A 20,217-nucleotide genomic window follows, 5' to 3' on the forward strand; every position below is an offset into this window, starting at 1 on the left:
CACCCACCGCAGGGCTCTCCCTGGGAAGTTGGGGGCCATATGTTTGCTAGTCAAGACCCCCTTTCTAGACTTGGAGCAAAATGTGCTTCAAGCGGCCAGTTATTGTGACCCCAGATGTCTTGTCCGTGTGTGTAACTGGTTAGTGACTGTGGCAGGCGTCGCGGTTTGTTTGATAATAGGCCCATCGTGCCAAGGTTGACCAAATGCCATAATGGATGTTGAACAAAGAATCCCAATGGGAGGCAAAGCCATAGTCAAGTCTAATCAGTAGAATTGCTGGCGTTAATTGAAAGCAGAGACCCCCGTGACCCTGTAGTTAGCATATGGCGGGTTGGATCATGGATGGATGGATGGATGGATGAAGAAGATGAAATGAACAACCTCAGCAGCAGCCGCCGTCCAATGAAGATAGATAGATACTTTATTAATCCCCAGGGGAAATTCACAGGCAGTGTGGAGTCCTGACGCGTCTCCCCGGTGTTCAAGTGCGTCCTCCAGTTTAAGCAGACAACGCAGTGAAACTCGTGTGAAAACACGGCAAAGGCGACACATTGCAATGATTAACGTAAAAGCAAAGGCCCTTCATAGCGGAGTCTACTGAAGGGGACATCTGGATGGGTGACAATGGAGGAGAAGAAAACAAAAACTGCCGTCTGTGGCGCACGTTTGTGTGTCTTTATTGCCTTTTAACGTACAAAGTCAGAGTTGTGGTGACCCCCGACATTTCACAGTCATATTCACTACGTGCTGTTAGGGAGTCCAACGCGTTCGCTTCCAAAGCTCTCGACATCTGCATGCCGTCTCCTTATGGAGGAGAGTAGCAGTGGCGCCAGGTACTGTGGTGGGATGTCAGGAAAAGAGGGGGGCCAGTAACTGGTTTTCAAAGCGGACTTGAATTTTCGTGCAGATGACTGACAAACTGAGCCGGTAATCAGCAGCTCTAATCGGGTACAGTAAGCGAGACTTAAACGCAAAGGCTGCTGGGACATCAGATCGTTTCACAGCTTTGGGCCCCCTGCAGACAGAAGCTCAATCTTCCATTGTTTTATTCCTCCTGGGAGTCTTCAGTAGGCCGGCGTCTTTGGCTTGTAATGCACTCTTGACTGTGTTGTGTATACTGATGGCGTAGCCTGTAGGAACCCTTAAGCGGCCTATGTGTGAATTTTGAAATCCACCCAAAACCTAACTGGACGCCAGTATAAAGACCTGTGGACGGGAATGATGCGCTTCTAGCTACCAATTGTAGTTACTGAAGTCCATAACCGTGACAGCACATCGCGTTTCTGTTTCAGATAAATCCACGAATTCGTATCCTCTGTCGGTCTTTACCGGTGCTCTGAATTTTTAAATATTGAGGCTGGAAAAGGCCAGGCAGACAGGCTGGGGTCAGAGGTCACCTTAGTGGCCATTAATTCAGTCACTGATGTTGAGGCCCGCTGACCGCTCACCTAATGTTCAGACTCATAAATGCAGTAGGGGAGATGTAACTTCTGTAATGTCGCCCACAAGTGACATGCGTAGTGAAAACCGTGACGGCCTGAGCACTTAGCCCTGCGGGACGCCGTATCTCGCTTCCTCGATGACGGTCATCACAGTTTGCATGCAGTGAAATCGATTTGTTAAGATGGAACTAAAAGTGTGCGAGGGTGCCGTCGGAGGGCCCACAAATTTACTGGGGTGGGTAACTGACTGGGGTGGTCAGACGTTATGAAAGCTGTGCTTAAATCTGCTAACATGATAATCGTATTTCCATCGTCAGAATGTCGTTGACAGCGCTAACTAGTGCTGTTTCTGTGTTGAACGCGGAGCGTCGAGGAAGACCTCTGACAGGCTGTAGTTGGGTAGAAGCTCATGAAGGTCTGAGCCAGAGAGAGCGTAGCCCGAGGAGTCGGTTGGTGAAAGTGGAACGCTGACGTCAAGCAGTAAAAACGAAATGAAAGCTTTCCATCAATCGGCCATTGTCATTGGACAATGCAAGTGCTGTCACTGTTACCACAAATCACAGTCTTCATGCGTGTCATTTCATGTCGGACGCTAAACTTCAGCAGGTGTGCCAGCAGGTGCCTCCTTAAACCCACTTGAAATGCCCACTTTTCACACCTCTTTGGCTTTAAGCAGCTCCTGGGTTAGGTTAGACATTAGGCTTAGGGTTGACTCATTTTGGTTCAGGTGCAGGAGAGAGCAGAGTCCGAGAAGAGCGGCCCTCGGCCCAGTCATCTGAGGACAGGGGCTGTCGCTTGCCAACTTAGCCCAGCAGAAGGAAGGCCGCGGTGCCGTTTGCTTAGGCAGACCACTGGGGTTTTCTGATACTTGGTTATCTGATCAGCCATTTGTGATAATTCTGTCGGTGACGCAGTGTCATTGTCATTGACTGCTGGACTTGTATAGCGCCTTGGACTGCCATTCCAAATGTGCTGTCGTTGTAAAGAACGGGCAGGACAAAGTTTGACCTTTGGGATGTCGAATGCTTTGTTGCTCGTTTATGACTCTCCGCTGCTTTGCCTTTGACAAGAGAAACTCCTTTGAGAGGCGCTATAAATAAAGGAGTGTGCCAAAGGCGTGATTCACTTGCCTGAATGCAGCAGTCGGAGGACACGGAGCAGCAAGCCGGCTCAGGAGCAGAAGGCACGTGCCTGCAGCACAAGGAGTGGCCGACCCTCAGATGTCCTGAGGAAAGACAAATAAGCGGAGGGGACGGCTCCACCGTCTCCTGGGTGACCTCTGGTGCGGCGCCTGCTCGTGGTCTGCAGCTTAGCATCACAAGACGCCTTTGGGGGCGGCTGGCTTTGTGCCCGATGTGCAGTTTTGGCACAGTTGCCACATTCTTACTTGGCATATTTTAGAAAGACAGCAGAGCTTTGTGACACTGAACAACCCGCTGCAGTTAGGGGCTCAGAGTCGTTCTGCCCTGCAGTACTCGTGTTGGAAATGGCAAAAGCTGGAAAAGGGGCATTTGGCGGCGCTCAGCCTGATGGTCATGCATTTATCGATTTGCTATTTTTAATGGCCTCTCCAGCAGATGTACAGGAGGAAGGCTGACCTTCAAAATGTCTTCTTCTGTAGCTGCGCCGCCATCGATGTACGTGGGGTCTTCATTCAGTGCAGTTTGTTGTGGGCGATGTGAAGGAGAAGACAAAGTGCGGGTCAGAACCAAACATGGCAAGGCCATGCAAAGTCAAACACTGGGCCTTTTAGCTCCCAGTGAAGGTTTTATAGTGGACGTCACATGGACAGCGGTCAGCCCCAGTAGTCAAAGCCGAATGTTCATCCAACCCGCTATATCCTAACTACAGGGTCACGGGGGTCTGCTGGAGCCAATCCCAGCCCACACATGGCACAGTTTCTCAGAGCTTGTTAAATGTCCTGCCTGCTTCTCCAAGGAGACTCCAGCTGGGTATGAAGAGCCTGTGGCCGCAGCTTTTCAGGAAGGCGCGATTTCCAATGTCGCTGGTGAAAAGCGCCAAGCAGCAGCTAAAAGTCACCAGCGGAAAGCAAAGGCAAAGAAACGCCAACCTGGCTGTTAGGGCATCTGCTTTGAAAGACTGAGGGGTCACCGCCTGGGGCTGAGCACTGGGGAGTACGATGGTGGGCTTCGTAACACAACGCCAACAGGTGACTAGCTCAGTGGGGAGGAAAGTGCTGTGTGGTGGCTGACAAGCGAGCAGACAGCAGGTGGCAGCAAATGACATCCAGCCAGTGACTTCTATGGGTGGGCTTTGACAGGACAGAGCGAGTGGGTAGCCGCTAATCAACTTCTGGAGAATTCCTGGGGTATCAGGATTGTGAGAGAACAGCAGGTGTCCCATCTGGAATATGAACACACAAAACACAATTGTCTCGGTGGAACTCGACAGCAGTCATGGACCCCAACGTGGCGTGTGCCCCCGCCCCGAGGTGGCACCACTGCGCTTCTTAGTCTGGGTCAGTTTTGACGAATGTCACCTCCGAGCAGACAGCTGCAAGGCCCAGGCTTGGCCGACTTGACTGCCATCCGCCTGCTTGCTCAAAGTCCAACTGAGACCACCAGGCTTTGTCTCTTTGAGGGGCCAAGTGGGCCTGCAGCGTCCCTCCCGCACTCCAGCCCCTCCAAACCCTTCGGCACGGGGCGTGGATGTGCCGCCTGAAGCAGAGGTGTTCCTCGGAGCAGGGAGTAACCTGCGTGAGCTAAGTAAGCGGTGCGAGAGACGGTCGTCTTCAATATTTGACCGCCATTCCCTTTGTGTACTCGCTTTTAAATTAGAAGGTGACGTTGTTATGCAGGCATGTGGCTGGAAGGAGGCCATGGCGGAGTCCCCCCCCTAAAATGACTTCTAATGAGTGTGAAACCCTCAGGAGCTCCGCAAACGTGTGTTGTTTGTGCTTCACAAAGTTTTAAACAAATTCACTGAGCCTCCACCGCCCTTGTGGTGCATGTGCTGCTGGGCCCTTTGCCTTGCCCGCTAATTTCCAAGTGCGCGAATGTGACGGTGTCTGCTGTGGCAGAGGAATGGCGCTTCGGAGCAGGCAGGGGACACTCAAGCAGCAATGAGCTGTTCCGGTGTGAGCAGAGATTGGCGACGTTTCACTTGAGACAGACCACCTTAAAGGCCTTCGGTGAAACTCTGAGACCAGGACTGTCTCAAAAGGCCGTCTGCTCGTGCTCTGTGGCCGCATTCTGGGAGTGAATGGGACTTGAACTGTCAGGCCTGTATGGAGCAGGATGTGCGAGAGGGGCCTGCTGGGCCTAAACGGCCATCGGGAGAATTGGGGCCTAGACTTGAATGAGAAGCTGTACAAGTAGCGCACGACACATGAATGCAAGCTTCCCAGAAGCCTGGAACGACTAAAATGTACCGGAGAAAGGTCAAAAGGGCGAAGTTTAGCGAGGCAGAAGACCCTTGCTGGACCCGGCTCACGTTCTGACCTCCATAAATGGTCGGTCCTCTCCATTCCCTCCCTTGTTCTGTGTTTTCAAACTCCACGATGATTGTGAGTCGTGTCACTTCAGTCAGTCCTCGCACCATGGAGGTCCCGTGATGGACGCCATGCCCAGGCGCTCGCTGCCAGAGGTGTTTAGTCACATGGGGGGGCCATCCATGTTCATTAGAAGAGTTTGCACCAGAGTGGTGTGCATTCTGCTCCTTGGGACCTCCCGGTCAGTGCTCTTCCACGACTTGGCCGAGTCCACGGTGTGCTGAGCTGGCAGGTGCACCTGTCCATTGAGGTCAGCCGTCTCACGTTGAGTTGCTTTGGCTGCTGGATGGCAGCGCCACCTGTTCAGACCTGGCACACTGTACTCCTCACGTCTCTCTTTAGAGTAACTGACAGGCACGTCGCTCGCCTCTTTGACACCCAAATCATATGATGGCCTCTGTCATCCCTGGCATTGTTACCATAGCAGCAGCCCTTTGCCTTCCATGCCAGCTTGGGGTGAAGCACACATTAGCTGGCACTTCATGTCTGAGCACCTGTTTTATCAGCTGATCTCGCCTCATTGTCTCCTTTTCTGCTCCAAAGCCTAACCCTGAACTCTGTCAAGTCAATCGCACACCTTTCTTGATTGATTGTCTATCATAACCAAGCGCACGAGCCACATGGCTGCACTCGTCTAGCACAGCAGGACCCGCAGTGCAGCATTTGGCTGACACTTTTATTCGAGAGCAGATGTTCGGGCCATTTACAGGTGGTACCTTGACAAGCTGAGGGTCGCACATGGTACCGACGATAGGGAGTGAACTCCAACAGTCTAATCCACTTGACCACACCGCCTGACAGAGCAACACCGGAAACCAGAAAGCCCGTCTGGAATTCAGGGCCTCCTAACCTCGCTGCCCGCTCTCTGTCCTCAGTCGTGTGCCAGGATAAGCGCCTTGGAAGTAAGTAATGGAGGAAATGATTAACAGTAGCAGCCACGTGATCAGCAATTCTGTAACGGGTCAGTGTGGTCCGGGGACTGAAGTTTCCAAACCAAACAAAGAGGGGCACACATCCTGGAAGGACTGTTTACTCCTCCTTGTGCTATCTTCATGCACGTGGGCACAAAGCCCCTTTATTCACTGGCTGATAGCTCTTCAGGCCCAGGTGCTGCCCAGTATGTAACTGGCACATTCCCTCCATGTTTGTGTGGGTTTTTCTGGTGTCGATCCCACATTGCTAAATGTGAGCAGGTTAAGTTAATTGGCACCCGAGTGGGTCCTGCAGTGGACTGGTGCCCCGTCCTTGGCCCGCTCTAACTTGGTGTTTGATACTGCTATCTAACGTAGCCCTGAATTACATGAAGTGACTTTGAAATATCCAGAAATTGTCATACAAACTGTCACAACTAGCTTGGGGGCTGCTGACCCTCCCTTAACCGTCGCCTGCATTGCCTTGGAGTAAATATGACGTTGAATTTGAACAGGTGTAACTTCTTAAACGTGGCAGCCTGAGGACAAAAGGAGGCAGCGTTTGCCAAGAGCCCCTGACGGCCCCAATCAGCTCGGTGTGTTCGTCTCTCTGAGTCAGAGCGTTAAATTCACTTCTTAACGTATGAAATGTCCTGGATGTGATCGACCCAAGCTCTTTACCGCACAAAAAGAGGAGGAGTGGTGGCCCAGATGGTGGCCCAGAGGGTGGCCGAGGTGCAGCAGGTCCAAAGAGGGCGTTGGTTTCAGTCTGGAAACAGATAAGAGTCCACATTGGGGTGTGGTGCCCGATGATTTGAGATGTGGCGCTTGCTTTTCTCTCGAGCGGCTTTCTGTCCCCCCATAGCCCATTCAGTAATAGGCCTGTAGGAATGGCCATGGCTCATTTAACTGGCTTAGACGGAGAGCCACCTTGAACTGGGCACATGTTGGTTTTTGATGTTAGAATGCTAGAAATGTTGGTACCCAGGAACTTGAGCTTTTCTCTCCCTCGCCCGCTTGCCCATGGCTGTGTAAAAGCTAGTGCTACCTTTTCGCTTCGTAAGCATCACAAAATGTTGTGCAGGAATATTTGTAGATCCCACTGTGCAGAATGCTATCTGACCCAGGACTGGAAAAACCCTCATATGAAATGACAAAAATCTTTTGATTAGCATTGGCCAGCGTGAAGCCAGAAGCGGGCGCAGTGAGGGTCCTCGACAGGAATGAGAATACAGGCGCGGTATTTCAAAAGTCAAGAGGACACGCTGGACGATGAGGAGGAGCACGTTGTCTGATGTCGTGTCCTCGGACTGCTGGGACCTGAGCCGTTTAAACACAGTAGAGCGCAGATCAAGGATTCCACTTCACAAACGCGGGCAAAGTCCAACCAGCTGAGAAGCGGATTAGCGAAATCCAGTCCAAGGGTCACTGGGCGGCCACAGGGCTTGGTTGACGAGAGTAGCCGCGTGGAGACCCTGGGCGGTTATGTAAAGGGACAAAGCGTGTTGTGCGCCGGCGATCTAAAGTTGAAACTCGGAGACTCCGAGAGAGGCGGCCAGAGACTCCTCAGGTTTACAGTGCAAGCAGGTCCATTGCAGCTCTCGGCGTATTCACAGACATTGTGACAGACTTGCGACTGGGAGAGGGAGACGAGGGTGCAAATAACAGAAATTGTGACTGTAGGGAGACGTCCCAGCTTCGGTCACAATTGGAGTTTTGATTTGCAGTTTACCTTCACAAAGTAAAAGCCAGCGTTTTCCTTGAAAAACTTCCTAAAACAATTGTGCTTTTTTTAATGACCTAAAACATTATCAGAAAAGTATTCCAAATCCTCCACTGTGTATTGTAGGGCATATGAGGGGAGGCCAAAAGGCAGTTTGAGATGGCAGGTGAGGCGAAAGACGATGAAAAGACATTCTTACAGCATTTTAGTAGTAAAGGGACAGTCAAGGAGGTGAAGTGCATCAGGAATAGTAAAAGGGAATTCCAAATCCACACCACGAGATAGCGGACGCTCTAAACTCCCACTTCTCTGAGGTCTTCTCATGTAAGGAAGTGGATAACCTCCAGCAGACTACTAAGGAGGTGCTCAGGGACTCAGCAGAAATCGAGCAAATCTCCAGGAGCAGCTCATCTGCTAGAAACCCTTCATGCACACGTTCAGGAAGTCGCTGCACACTGGGGACATTCCAAAGGACTTGAAAATGGCAGACATTATCCTGTTACACAGAAAGGGGGGCCGGGCAGATCCAAGCAACTGTAGGCCAGCACAGGAAAATGAATGGAAAGATTTATTAAGGATAAGATTGAGCAACACCTGGCAAGGACAGGACAGTCAGCGTGGGCTCAGAGGAGGGAGGTCAGGACGTCCTGTGGGCAGTTTTGGTCTCCAGGCTCCAAAAAAGACAAAGCACAGAGAAGAGCGACGAGGCTGATTCAGGGCAACAGGAGATGAGTGACGAGGAAAGATGAAGAGAGCCGACCTGACTGAAGGGTTTAAAATGATGAAGAGTGTCAGTCCAGTGGACTTTACAGCAAGTTCAGCAAGAACACAGAGACACAGTGGGATAGTTGTTAAGGTGACATTTTGCACAAACGTTAGGAAGTTTTTCTTGATGCACAGCACCACAGACACATGGAATAAATGACCAAGAAGTGAGGTAGACAGTAGGACTTTAAGGACCTTAAAAAACGCGACTTGATGTTATTGTGGAGGAATTCAGTGCCTAGGCCTGGCGAGCTTTGTTGGGCTGAACGTCCAGTTCTTGACCAGAACCTTCCCGTGTTATTTTATAAATGAACTGACGCTCTGTAAGGTACCCTTGAATCGTCGGTGGCCTGCAGGGCTCCAGGCCTCATCCTCAATGTGTCCGATCATATAAGAGCCATGCAGTTGAGATGAGCCTTTGTGATGACCCCTTCCATGTTTACCTCCTTTGTAAGTCCAACTGTGGCAGACGTGAAAGTAAAGCTGAGCAGCCCTGGAGGCGGTGGGTCTGGCTGAGGCCATCGTGTGTGTGAAGTTGAGTGGCGCGGGGTTAGCCAGCTGGGGTTCAGGAGCTAAATAGTTTGGTGCCAACACCTGAGAGGTATGCAGGTATGGGTGGTCTCGGCTTCCACTGATGCTGCTTTCCACAGTGAACTTGTTTGGAGCAAATCAGTGCAGAGTTAGCATGGCGACTGCTGGTGGCCAGTGAAGCTGTACAGGTCTGGCACAAGAAGGGCAGGGCTTCATCTGGAAAGGAAACCGAGAGTCACGTGACTTCCTGTGCACCCCTCAAACCATCCCCTGGTGTCATTATACCCGTGGGGAGGAGAAACTCAACAAGGGTCCTGCGGTGCAGCCTGGTCATGTTTCATCACAACCGGTGACTTCTTCTAAAGGACAAATCGGCAGCCTGCCACTTCTGAGAAGTCCTGATGATGTCCTGAGCACCTTGACGTGGTCATCACATTGGCACACAATCACGGGTTTGTGTGTGTCAGGCTTGTTGTTTGTGTTCCACAATAAAATGAATGCGTTTGCGCGTGACAAGCCTGTCAGAGGCTGCACTTGAATGCTTTGGCCATGCAGACAAATCCGGGATGTGTGGGAAACGAAGCTCATTTGCTAGTAAAACAAAGGCCTGCAAGAGCTCGCCGTTTAATGACACATGCAAAGCCAGGAGAGACGCCAGGGGAGAGACGCCAGGGCCGAACTTGTGCTTTCTACCTGAGACCGTCTGCTTGTTCTGAGGTTAGGGATCAACGTTTGTAACTCAGCTTGTGCTTCGACGCGCTTAACGCAACTCATGAAGGACTCTGAGCGATGGGTAGAGCCGAGAATAAATGATAATGAGAGAGGCGAGTCCCACCATCTCTCCAGCATGATGCCGATGGTGCCAGGCTGCTCCACACAACCCTCTCGCTGTCATGTGACCAGGGTCAAAGTTAACCTGCAGTCCACATTAGTGGCACACTCGGCGCCCACGTGACGGTCGCACTTGACTGGTGGGGTTTGGGCCCATGTGGCGGTGCCGAGGATGACGTTGCCCTTCGGTGTCTTTGGCTTGCTGGCTTTTGTGGATTTCTTTCCACGGTTTCTGATCGACTGGCGGCCATTCTTTTTTAACCTCCATGCCTCTCTGTCGATAGTTGGCTGCCACCTTGTGCTGTTTGTGTCACGTCTCGCCTCACGCTGCCTCTTGCTCTTTTCACAGGCTGGTGACTGACTGGCAACCTCTTTGTGATGCCACACTCCTGGAGCGTTGTGATAAATCACTCGAGGTCTGCCAGGCCACAACATTCTTCTTGGTTAATCTTTGAAAACAAGGCAGCAACACATGGCATCAGATTCTGATGAGCACCAAGCCTGCCGGTTTGACACTGGCACTAGTTTGAATGTGTTGGTGGTCACTTTGTGAACCACTGTTGACACTTTTGCTTTTGTCCCCTGACAGCTCGTCACGGGAGTGTGGCAGGGCGGCTACAATTTCTTCTGCCAGGACACTCACAGCGGTGGAGAAGCTGACATGAAGGTAAGGCCTATTGACTACTGAGCACTGAACCAAACACTGAGCTGAACAGGTGCCTTCTGGGAACTGACCCAGGCCACTGGAGTTCAGGAACGTTTAAAGTGGGACCTTTTGGTTTTCATCATAACGCCCAGTGAATGTGAGCACCCTGGATGTGTCTGTCAGCCGCGCCACTTTCCCTGACACAGGATGCCATCCTGGAGGTTTCATTGATTTATGAAAGGCACCGCAGTGGTGTCTGACCACGCAACGAAGCGGAGATCCCCCCCTTTGGGTGTCCTGAGCAGTCCATCCGGGCACCCATTTAAAGGTGATTTGTCTGTGTGCCCCTCGAAGTGCCGTGCGGCCAGTCCACTTTGTCCACTGTGTTGAGTGGTCAGCACTGGCGATGTGCACCCTGAAGGAAGAGAGCAACCGTGAAAGTGGAGTGGAGTGGAGGTGAAGCTCGCAGAGTCACAGACAGGGTGACAAAGGGAAGCCCAGACATGACATAACGCTGCAGTAAATTCCCGAGTGCCTCCGAAGTCTTTCTCTAAGTAATTGTGCAGTCTAGATTTGGGAGCTTTATAGCTCGGTGAAAAAGTGTTAGCCACCATCCCAATGTCCTCCGCTTATACATATTTGTCACAGTGAATGGCTTCAGACCTCCTGGAAAAATGTGACATTCGATAAGTTGAACCCGAGGCAACATAGAGCGTGATTTTTAAATTGCCACTTAATGTTATCCAAGAAATAATCCAACTGCCACGTGAAAAGGCGAAGGCGCCCTCAGCTCCTCGGTCAAAGTTCACCAAAGCTGGCTGATAAAATCGACTTGGCCGACTGAGCCTGAGCTAGCGATGCCATGGCACCATTAGCAGTGCCAGTGAAACTTGGGGATACTTGACACTTTTACGATACCAGGGCAAGACCAGACGTCCCATTGAGTGGCCTCGTAGTGAAATTCTGCTGCTACTCAAGTGAACAGCCGTGTGTTTGTCTGAAAACGACGACACATCCACCAATAGTGGCATGACTGGCATTAAATGAACAAACCTTGGCATTCATAAAGTTCCACATACAATGCAGGGCAGAGATGGAGAGCCCAGGGTATAAACACATGGGGGGATTTCACCATATAAAGGACGATGGCATCACAAACTACCGGAGGTCTCGTACTCAGGAGGTGAGGAGTTTGAAATGAATCAAACACTTGGATATCAGCATCACAGGGCCACCATGTTTACATGTCACCGCGTCACATCATGTCATAATGTGCAGTAAAGCGATGGCCTAACAATTGTAAACGAAAATACAAGGTAATGGCATCCACGGGTGGCACCCGGGGTTAGTGTTGAGAAAAATTAGGGTACAATACGTATATTTATTTATTTAAAGATCTTCTGTAAACATCAATCAGTCTATCATATAGCGCCTTTCATATCTATCTATCTATTAAATAGCGCCTTTCATATCTATCTATTATATAGCGCCTTTCATATCTCTATCTATCTATTATATAGCGCCTTTATATCTATCTATTATATAGCGCCTTTATATCTATCTATTATATAGCGCCTTTCATATCTCTATCTATCATATAGCGCCTTTCATTTCCTTATCTATCTATCTATTATATAACCCTTTTCATATCTATCTATTATACAGCGCCTTTTATATCTATCTATTATATAGCGCCTTTTATATCTATCGTATAGCGCCTTTCATATTTATCTATCTATCTATTATATAGCACCTTTCATATCTATCGTATAGCGCCTTTCATTTCTATCTATTATATAGCACCTTTCATATCCTTATCTATCTATTATATAGCGCCTTTCATATCTATCTATCTATTATATAGCGCCTTTCATATTTATCTATTCTATAGCGCCTTTCATATCTATCTATTATATAGTGCCTTTCATATCTATCTGTCTATTATATAGCGCCTTTCATTTCTATCTGACTTAAAAAGCAATTTGGTACCAAAGAAAATCACAATGTTACATAAAAACAGACAAAAATCAAAACCAGTTGTTAGCAAAATGAGAAAGATCAGGGTGGGCCAGAAGTCGACGTCCCGGGCCGAAGAGGGCCTGCTGTAAAGTTTGCTGGTGGAGGGACAATGGCAGGGTTTGACCCCAGCCCCTTGTTTCCAGCGAATTGTCCTTTTAATTCCGCAGCAGACAAAGACGTTTGAGACGAGAGCGGTGGTCTGTGGAAGGCCCCTTTGTATTCCAGCATGGCGGTGCCCCCGTGGTCCATAAAGACGTGGAGGAACTCGAGTGGCCTGCACAGAGCTGTGTCCTTCACCCTTGAGGATGAACATCGGTATCTGACCTCCCTGGTCTTCCTTTTGGCTGAGTGGGCACACATTTCTACCCCCAGATCTCGTGGAATGAAGAGTGTTGCCTGTTGTGGTTCACATGAGAGCCCACAGCTCGTCTGAGTGTGCTGGTCAGACGTCCACAGACTTTTGGCCATATCGTGTCCGTAATTATTGACTGCACGTGCAGTTTGGAGGCCTGCTCTCTACTCCATCGCTTAGCTTGATCCATTTTGTCTTTTCCAGTCGCAGATGCAGATTTTGTGGATTTTTTTTTTTTTGTTCCTTGTCCCTTCAGCACATCCAGAGCTAACAATGTCACCTTTATTGTCATCCTTACAATTTAGTGCCACTTCCGAAGTAATTTGTTCAAGTGAGCCTCACTTTGCCTGCTCAGGTGTTTCAGGACAGTTTATCTGAGTCGCTGCAAAAATTGCCTCGGCAGCAAGAGCAGGTGTTGTCCCTGAGATGGCCTTGAAATGTCTAAGCTGTCACATCTTTCTTGTTGTGTCTTTGCAGATTATCCGAGTCCTTTGGTGGTATTACTTCTCCAAGCTTATTGAATTCATGGATACGTTCTTTTTTATCTTGCGTAAGAACAACCACCAGATCACCATCCTGCACACCTACCATCATGGGACCATGCTGAACATCTGGTGGTTTGTCATGAACTGGGTGCCCTGTGGACACTGTGAGTGCCTCGCCTCAAGCCGCTGTGCTAGTCGCCCCGTCGGCCTTCTGCAAGGACTTGTGCCAACCTCCGATCGAGAGGCCTGTCCATCGCTGCTGTTGTACCGCGTGTCGCACCCAGCGGCTCCGCACAAGAGAGAAGCGACCCTAAAAAGTGCCAGTTTACAAAGCGCCGCTTGCTCGTTAATCCAGCTGTGAATATTCAGGGCTGCTGAGCTTCAGTCTGCAGGTGACGGTGAATGAAAGGAGCTTTACCTTTGCTGTGCCATGTGGGCGCCTCAGGGTTCTTGTGTCGTTCTTTCATTCCCTCGGCTCTGCTGATTGAATTGTGAAGGACGTTCTGATGGCGTGCATTTTAAAAGAGGAAAGCAAAGGACGGGCACTTCAGGTCAAGCGTGTTGTCCGCAGGTCGTTCTAGAAATAGAAAGCGAAGCGTTGTGGCGTAGTGGCTAAGGATTTGGACTTCGAACCCTGAGGTCGTGGGCTCAAGCCACACTGCTGGCACTGTGCGACCCTGGGTGTGTCACTTCACCTGCTTGTGCGCCATCTGAGGAAATGACAGTCGTCTTGGATGATGGCAGCAGGCAAACAAGTGAACAAGAAGAGCAACTCGGGCAGGAAACGTCGCCACAAACGCACCCCTCTGTCCTGGACAGCAGCGCCTGCCCAGCCCATCAGTCAGCACCCAGGACCAATGGAGTGCCTCCCCTAGTGTGTGGGAGGAGCCCATAGTCAAATGAGGGAGGGAGTGTGCCGTGCGTCTGAATTGGCGAGGTGCCCTGGGCTGGCGCGACATTCTCACATGTAGCTTAGCCGAGAGGAGCCTCAGGACGGCTGGAAGTTCACGCAGGGTGTTGTTAAGAAGCCTTTTAACCGGCAGGCTGACATTGAGTGCAAAACGTGGAGATCTGTGCGTGCAAAAGGAAACGTGGCTTTGTGCTGCTGACTACAGGTCTTGTTGATGGACCTTCACGTGACTTGTGTGCCACTAGTGTGCCCGTCCCTTAAGAACATTACCCACAGGGCTCTGAGGTTTAATCTGATTGGTGGGTCGGTGCCGCGTCCCTCCCGTCTTGAGAGACACAGAGACGCTGCGCTTTCATTGGCTCAGGCCAGAGAGGCGAGTCCGCGTTGGCAGAATTGGGACAGATGAGGGACTCGCCCTTTCCCAGTAACAGGCGTGTTGTTGGTCTGTAAGGTTTGCAGAAATGCCCCGAGGTCCACCAGAATTTTCATTTACGGCCCACTCGTATTCAGCCTTCTTTGAACTTGAACTCTGCAGACGACCTTCTGACTTTTCCCTTTCAGCTTACTTTGGCGCGACGCTCAACAGCTTCATCCACGTCCTGATGTACTCCTACTATGGACTCTCGGCTGTTCCTGCAATGCGGCCCTACTTGTGGTGGAAGAAGTACATCACCCAGGGCCAGCTGGTGAGTTTCTGTCAGCGGGGTCTCTAAAGGCGGCCTGTCACCCGCGTAAGACAGGCTGAGGGTAGCAGTTTCTTGTAAAATGGCACTGGGCACCGGCAGTGAGGCGTGCCCGCCAGCGTTCTTTGGGTCATTTTGACCTCCGTATTGCCAGATGTACGTCGTTCTGTCCGGACTGATTAGGGTCAGAGGGTACCAGCGAGGAGAGCGGGTCGAAGTGACGGAGAAGAAGAGAAGAGAAGGCAAGCTGGGCAAGTGGGGTTTGTAGCTGCGGTTTACGAAGGGAAGTCAAGTCTGGAGGGCAAATGTAAAGAGGGTTTGAGTTTCAGAGTAGCAGACCAACAGGACGACAAAAGAAGAAGAGGAGGAGGAGGAGGAGTGGAACAACCAAAATGGAGTGCAGTTACGCAGGCGACCAGCCGGGTCATGCGGTCCTCATTGACGTCAATGGACAGCGGGTGACGTGATCAGGAGCCTTGGCTGAACTGGCACCAGTTTGTAAGGGCGGTGAAACACAAGAACCTCACAGCAGACCAGTGAGGAAGATGAAGGAGATTAACATGGCACTCAAAAGACGAGGTGCTGTCAAAGATGACTCGACACACAGGACAGCGTCGAACAAACGGGTCTGCTGTCGACGCAAAGCCAATGCCACAGAGATGCCCGTCTGAACCGCTCGGCTCTTGGACTGCAGAGTTCAAAGATGGCTTGAGAAGAAATCGCAAAGGGAAAGCGGCAGGCCCACCACAAAAGGGCACCAACCGCTGGAAAAGACTTGGGCTTGTAGTTCAAAAGATGGCAGCTGACAGAGCACCTTTGTGAGCGGTCAGGCGGGTCCTTCCAGACGTGTGTTTCAAGTGACGCTCTGCCGTCCGCCGGGGTGCGCCGTGAAGCCACGTGAAGCCACGAGCCGCCTGTCCATGCAGTACAACGGATGAGCGTTAGAAACGCCGCCGAGACTGAAGGTCAGGAGGAGGAGACCAGAGCTGGTGGACCAACGTTTCCTACGACGACAAATCGATTAGAAGGCCTGCCCGCTCCAGCGGTGCCTCGTGTCCCGTGTCACCGACGTCCGCTTCTTAGGTTTGAGACGTTAATGATGTTTGGTGCACTTGACCCATAAAAGATGGTGGCGCTTGTGTTGGTACCCATGGCATGGCGGCAGGTGTCCCACTCCATGTTCTGCCTTGTGCCAAAGACACTTCATTGGACAGATAGTTTAGGGGTGTGCCAGCCGCCCGAGTGAAGTGAGGTCACCAGCTTGAGAAGACATTTGGTCACAGGAGGAGGCATTCACAGCCCTAAGGTGTCCACCATAAGACGGACGCTAGCAGTGTGTCCCGTTCGTAGTCGGCCTTCCTGCTCTCCTGTGCCCGTCAGATTCACCCCTTAACTCCCACTCCCCGTTTTTGGATTGTCTTACTGGTCTGTGTAAACTGGTAGCACCATCAAGTGGCGCCGCGAGGTGTGTGCATATGGAGTTGTGGGTTAAAGGACGCGTTTCTCATTTGTTTAGGTCCAGTTTGTCCTGACGGTCATCCAGACGTCGTGCGCGGTCCTCTGGCCCTGCGGATTCCCGATGGGGTGGCTCTATTTCCAGATCTGCTACATGCTCTCTCTGATCGTCCTCTTCTCCAACTTCTATATTAAGGTAAGTCCGAGTTGCGATGGCCGTCGTCCAGCTTGTTCTTTAAACGTCACCCGCCCCTCTGTCAGTTTATTTAACTCGACTCCTTGTAGATGATGCATTGTGCCCTCCAGCAATGCCACCTTCTCACTCTCTTCCTTGTTCAAAGTGGTATCTGTGCCCACTTTACAACAGTAAGGTTCGAGTGCCGAGGCCTGCAAGACCCCATATGTCATTTCCAAGTATAATGTCATCCCACCTCTTTGTTAAATGTGAACCCGAGCACACAAGGGGGGCCGCATTGATGGAGCCTGTCGTTTACGGCACGGGTGGGTAGTGCCATTTCTGCACAGTCAGGAAGCCACACTGGAATCTGTCTGATAAATTGTGATGTGCGATGGCGACGACCTTTTCAATAAGAATGGGCCACGGGCATTAAACGCACGAGGGTCCGTCTCTGACACCCAATGTGTGGCCGAGGACTTTAGAAATTCAAGTTATGCCCTCCCATTGAAATTCGTCAAGTGGCGCGTGCCAGGCGAGGCCCGAGTCGCCAGTCTGACGTTTAGATTGCGAGGTGCCGCTGAGATCTGAGCTTTCGGGTTGAGTTTGCACAGAGCCGCCTGGCACCCTGTCGTCTGTTACCTGGCGTTACTCCTCCATTTTAGCGTTTCCTAATTTTCTTTTCTTCATTTGTTTAGACCTACAAGAAGAAGGACGCCTCACGGTGGAAGGAGCATCAGAATGGATCGTCACTCTCGATGAACGGGCACACAAATGGCAACGTAAAGCCGAACAAAGCGAGGATCGATTGACTCAAACCCGGCAGACGTCGCTAGCAGATGAAGAAAATCCTTTTAGATTTCTACTGAAACCGCTTCCTAATCGCCTCTGTGTTCCTCTCCGTGGGTCTTCCTAAAACGCCCCTCGTACCTCCTGTCACTAAACACGTGTGGACCACTCGCTCAAAGCCTACTAGAAGCTCCCGCCTTCGCACACCAGTTACTTGTGCCATCTTAGTCATAGGCGCGTATGCCACTTGCTCACCCGCTCACTTGGACGTCCTCTCTCTTTTGGGGCGCAGTGCGGTTTCCCTTCATTTGTAAATGTCGTGCCGCAGACGGTGGGTGCGGGTGGCATTCACATAGGCGTGCGGCTCTTTGTCACTGGCACCCATTACAGATTGGTGAAGACCCTGCAGTCTGTCCTTGTCACCATGTGCAGCACGGCCTTCGTGTCGCTTGATGGCTGACGACGGTTCGAGTGCTGAAGGCTGGACGATGGCGGCCATTGGGTGTCTTTTGTCGCTTGTTTGGCTTTGTGACGTTCGCCCTCGGGGTACTTTGGCAATGCCCAGCGTGGAGCTGAACGGGTTTGTGACTTTGACCTCTGCCTGTGACGTAGCAGTGCAGACGCCGAAAAAGCCAGAAGTCACAGTCAGAAAAGAGTGATGGCGTCGCCAGGCCGGCTTTGGGCCTTAGCAAGTGTGCAGGGAGCTGGTTAGCCTGGCACTGCCCCGATTAAGTGTGCCCTCATGGAGTTTGTCAGCATTGGGAGTTTGTGAGGTGTCGGCTCGCCCCCCCCAAATCTGACTGGACGCCTGTCCCACTGTCTGTGATGCCACGTTTGCAGAAGGAGCTGCCCGTGTGTCGTGTTGCTCCCAAATTTGGCGCTGCTGCTTCTTTCTGGGTACTCGTCGGTGTTTTGGTTTTTCTTCCTCGTTGCTGCCCCCATCGTTCTTCCTCGTCCCCTTACTGCTTTCATGTCACTCGAGGTCTGCGTTGGACGCGCCGTTTCTCGACTTGGAGCAATACAAGCTGAAGAGGGGCGCCATGTTGGTTTTACACAACACCAGGGGTTCAGGTCGACGCCAAGCACATTGGCCCTGGCCTGGGTGCCCTCCAGCCTGCCGCAGTTTGTCTGAGTTGCCCGCCCATCAGTACGGTTGCCGTTCCTGACACGCCCGTCGAAGCCATTTGGCACTTTGCGTTGACCGTCCTGTCCACCCCCCCCCCGAAGCGCACGCCGTCTCCGTTCACATATCCGATGTGCCTTAATGCTGCGTCGAGGTGCTGAACTCTGCGGGCACTGTGCCAACGTTATGCCGTCTCGACATCTGAACAGCAAGCCATTCGTCGTCCTCCGTTCGTTTAACCATCCAGTTTGTCTCGTCGAGTCGCAGATTACTGACACCAAACCTCAAAGCCTAACCAGGGATTTTCGGTGAACGTTCGCTCGCTCGCTCGTCTGTCCCACCTGTGAAAGTACTTGAATAAAGAATTGAATTTGCTCTGATCGCAGTCTGGCCTTGTTTTGTTGTCCCCTTCCGCATTTCAAACGCGATTAACTGTCCCCTGGCTGCTCTGAATGTGGCCGTCGGTCAGAGGCCTGGTGGTCTGACTTGGCTCCTCCTTTCACCGAGACTCGGGTCCTGCCTTCCAGAGCGGTGGTCCCGATTTACACACTTGTGCTGTGGACCTTCGCTCCTCGGCCTGCTGTGGTTGGCCTATCTGTCGAGGGGCACCGGAAAATGAAGGGACCAATGGAAAGGGCACCGCCCACAAAAGGGGGTCCGGCAGACGTGTCCTTCTTTGTGTCCGGTCATTTCTTGTTCCTGTTTGACGGCGACTCACAAGGGCGTTTGTATTAAAAACTCCATCTGCGCTGTCTGTCATGTGCTTCATCGTGCGAATCGCCAAGCGCTTGTGTCGCTTGACCTCCCGATTGTGATTTCCAATGCCAGGAGAGCAGCTTGGCAGCGCATCTGCTGTTTGGAGATGAAGATGATGATGATGACCTCCAGTGGCGCGGTGCTCAGTCACACGTCTCTAATGTACACCACATCACGTCCAGGAGGCTCAGAGTGTCCCTCACAGGTGGGGACGAGCCGTGCCAGGAGTGCCTGCGATGTCCAGGGTCCGTGACTGCGGCCACACAGGGATACCTGAACTTCCTATAGAAGAATGTCACCTTCACCAGGAGTGCTGCAGACCCCTGGGGTCACAACCCCAGTTTGAAAAGCCCTGATCTCAATGGGTGCTGGAGGATGAAGGACAGAAGGCAGAGCCATCCAGACTAAACTGAAGAGGGGTCCTCATGATAAGAAGGCGTCCCACCGGGACACGCGGTGACGAGGGGCGTCTGTCCTGGCAAGTCGGGTGAACCTCCTTGAATTCTCCGTTCTGATTGATTGTGCACCCTTGGATGTCAAGATGGTTCTTCAGCGTGATGCCAAAGGTGAACCATTTCTAGACCCCAAAAGACTCCTCCACATGAAGGTTCTAGAAAGACCCCCATACTCATTACTATGCGTAACGGGCACCGTACCCTGGATAACCAGGATAGGAGGATGGAAACACATTTGTCAAGTTCCAGTGGCTCCTGATTTTAGCAGGGCCATGTTCTGGGCTTCTTAATCTGTTAGTGCCCTGCGGCCCACCTCACATTAAAGATGCCCTTTTGGTTTCTCTTTTCTTTTCTTTTCTACATATTAGGGAGTTTTTCAAAGAACCAACTTCATATGCAAAGATCTCTTCCCAGAATTAAATGGTTCTTGCTCCAAGAACTAATATTTTTAAGAGTGTAGACACTTCAGTGAGTTAAGGAGATGAAAAATAACAGAAAACAAACACACGGAGAAAAAGAAAGAATTGCAAAGAGCTGCTGAGGTACAGAGAGTGGCAGGCCATTCTGACAGCGTGCGCTAGATGGCGGTACAGAGCCATCAAATCCAACAGAAGGAGAACGGCGGCGAGCACGGGGACGAGCACGTGGCTCGGCC

The 20,217-nt window shown here is 51.3% G+C and overlaps 1 protein-coding gene across 3 annotated transcripts in view; it reads left to right on the plus strand.

The window, feature by feature from the left end:
- Positions 1–18,731, plus strand: part of elovl5 (ELOVL fatty acid elongase 5) — a 34,831-nt gene extending 16,100 nt beyond the window's left edge. For all 3 annotated transcript variants that reach the window (XM_039738268.1, XM_039738269.1, XM_039738267.1), the window contains exons 5-9: positions 10,304–10,381; positions 13,209–13,380; positions 14,688–14,812; positions 16,326–16,460; positions 17,138–18,731. In XM_039738268.1, coding sequence (XP_039594202.1) covers positions 10,304–10,381; positions 13,209–13,380; positions 14,688–14,812; positions 16,326–16,460; positions 17,138–17,251 — 624 coding nt within the window. In that variant the 3' untranslated portion in view covers positions 17,252–18,731. The remainder of the gene's footprint in view (positions 1–10,303; positions 10,382–13,208; positions 13,381–14,687; positions 14,813–16,325; positions 16,461–17,137) is intronic.
- The last annotated feature ends 1,486 nt before the right edge of the window (positions 18,732–20,217 follow it).

Source organism: Polypterus senegalus, chromosome 16, assembly GCF_016835505.1.
Source record: "Polypterus senegalus isolate Bchr_013 chromosome 16, ASM1683550v1, whole genome shotgun sequence".
NCBI lineage: Eukaryota > Metazoa > Chordata > Cladistia > Polypteriformes > Polypteridae > Polypterus > Polypterus senegalus.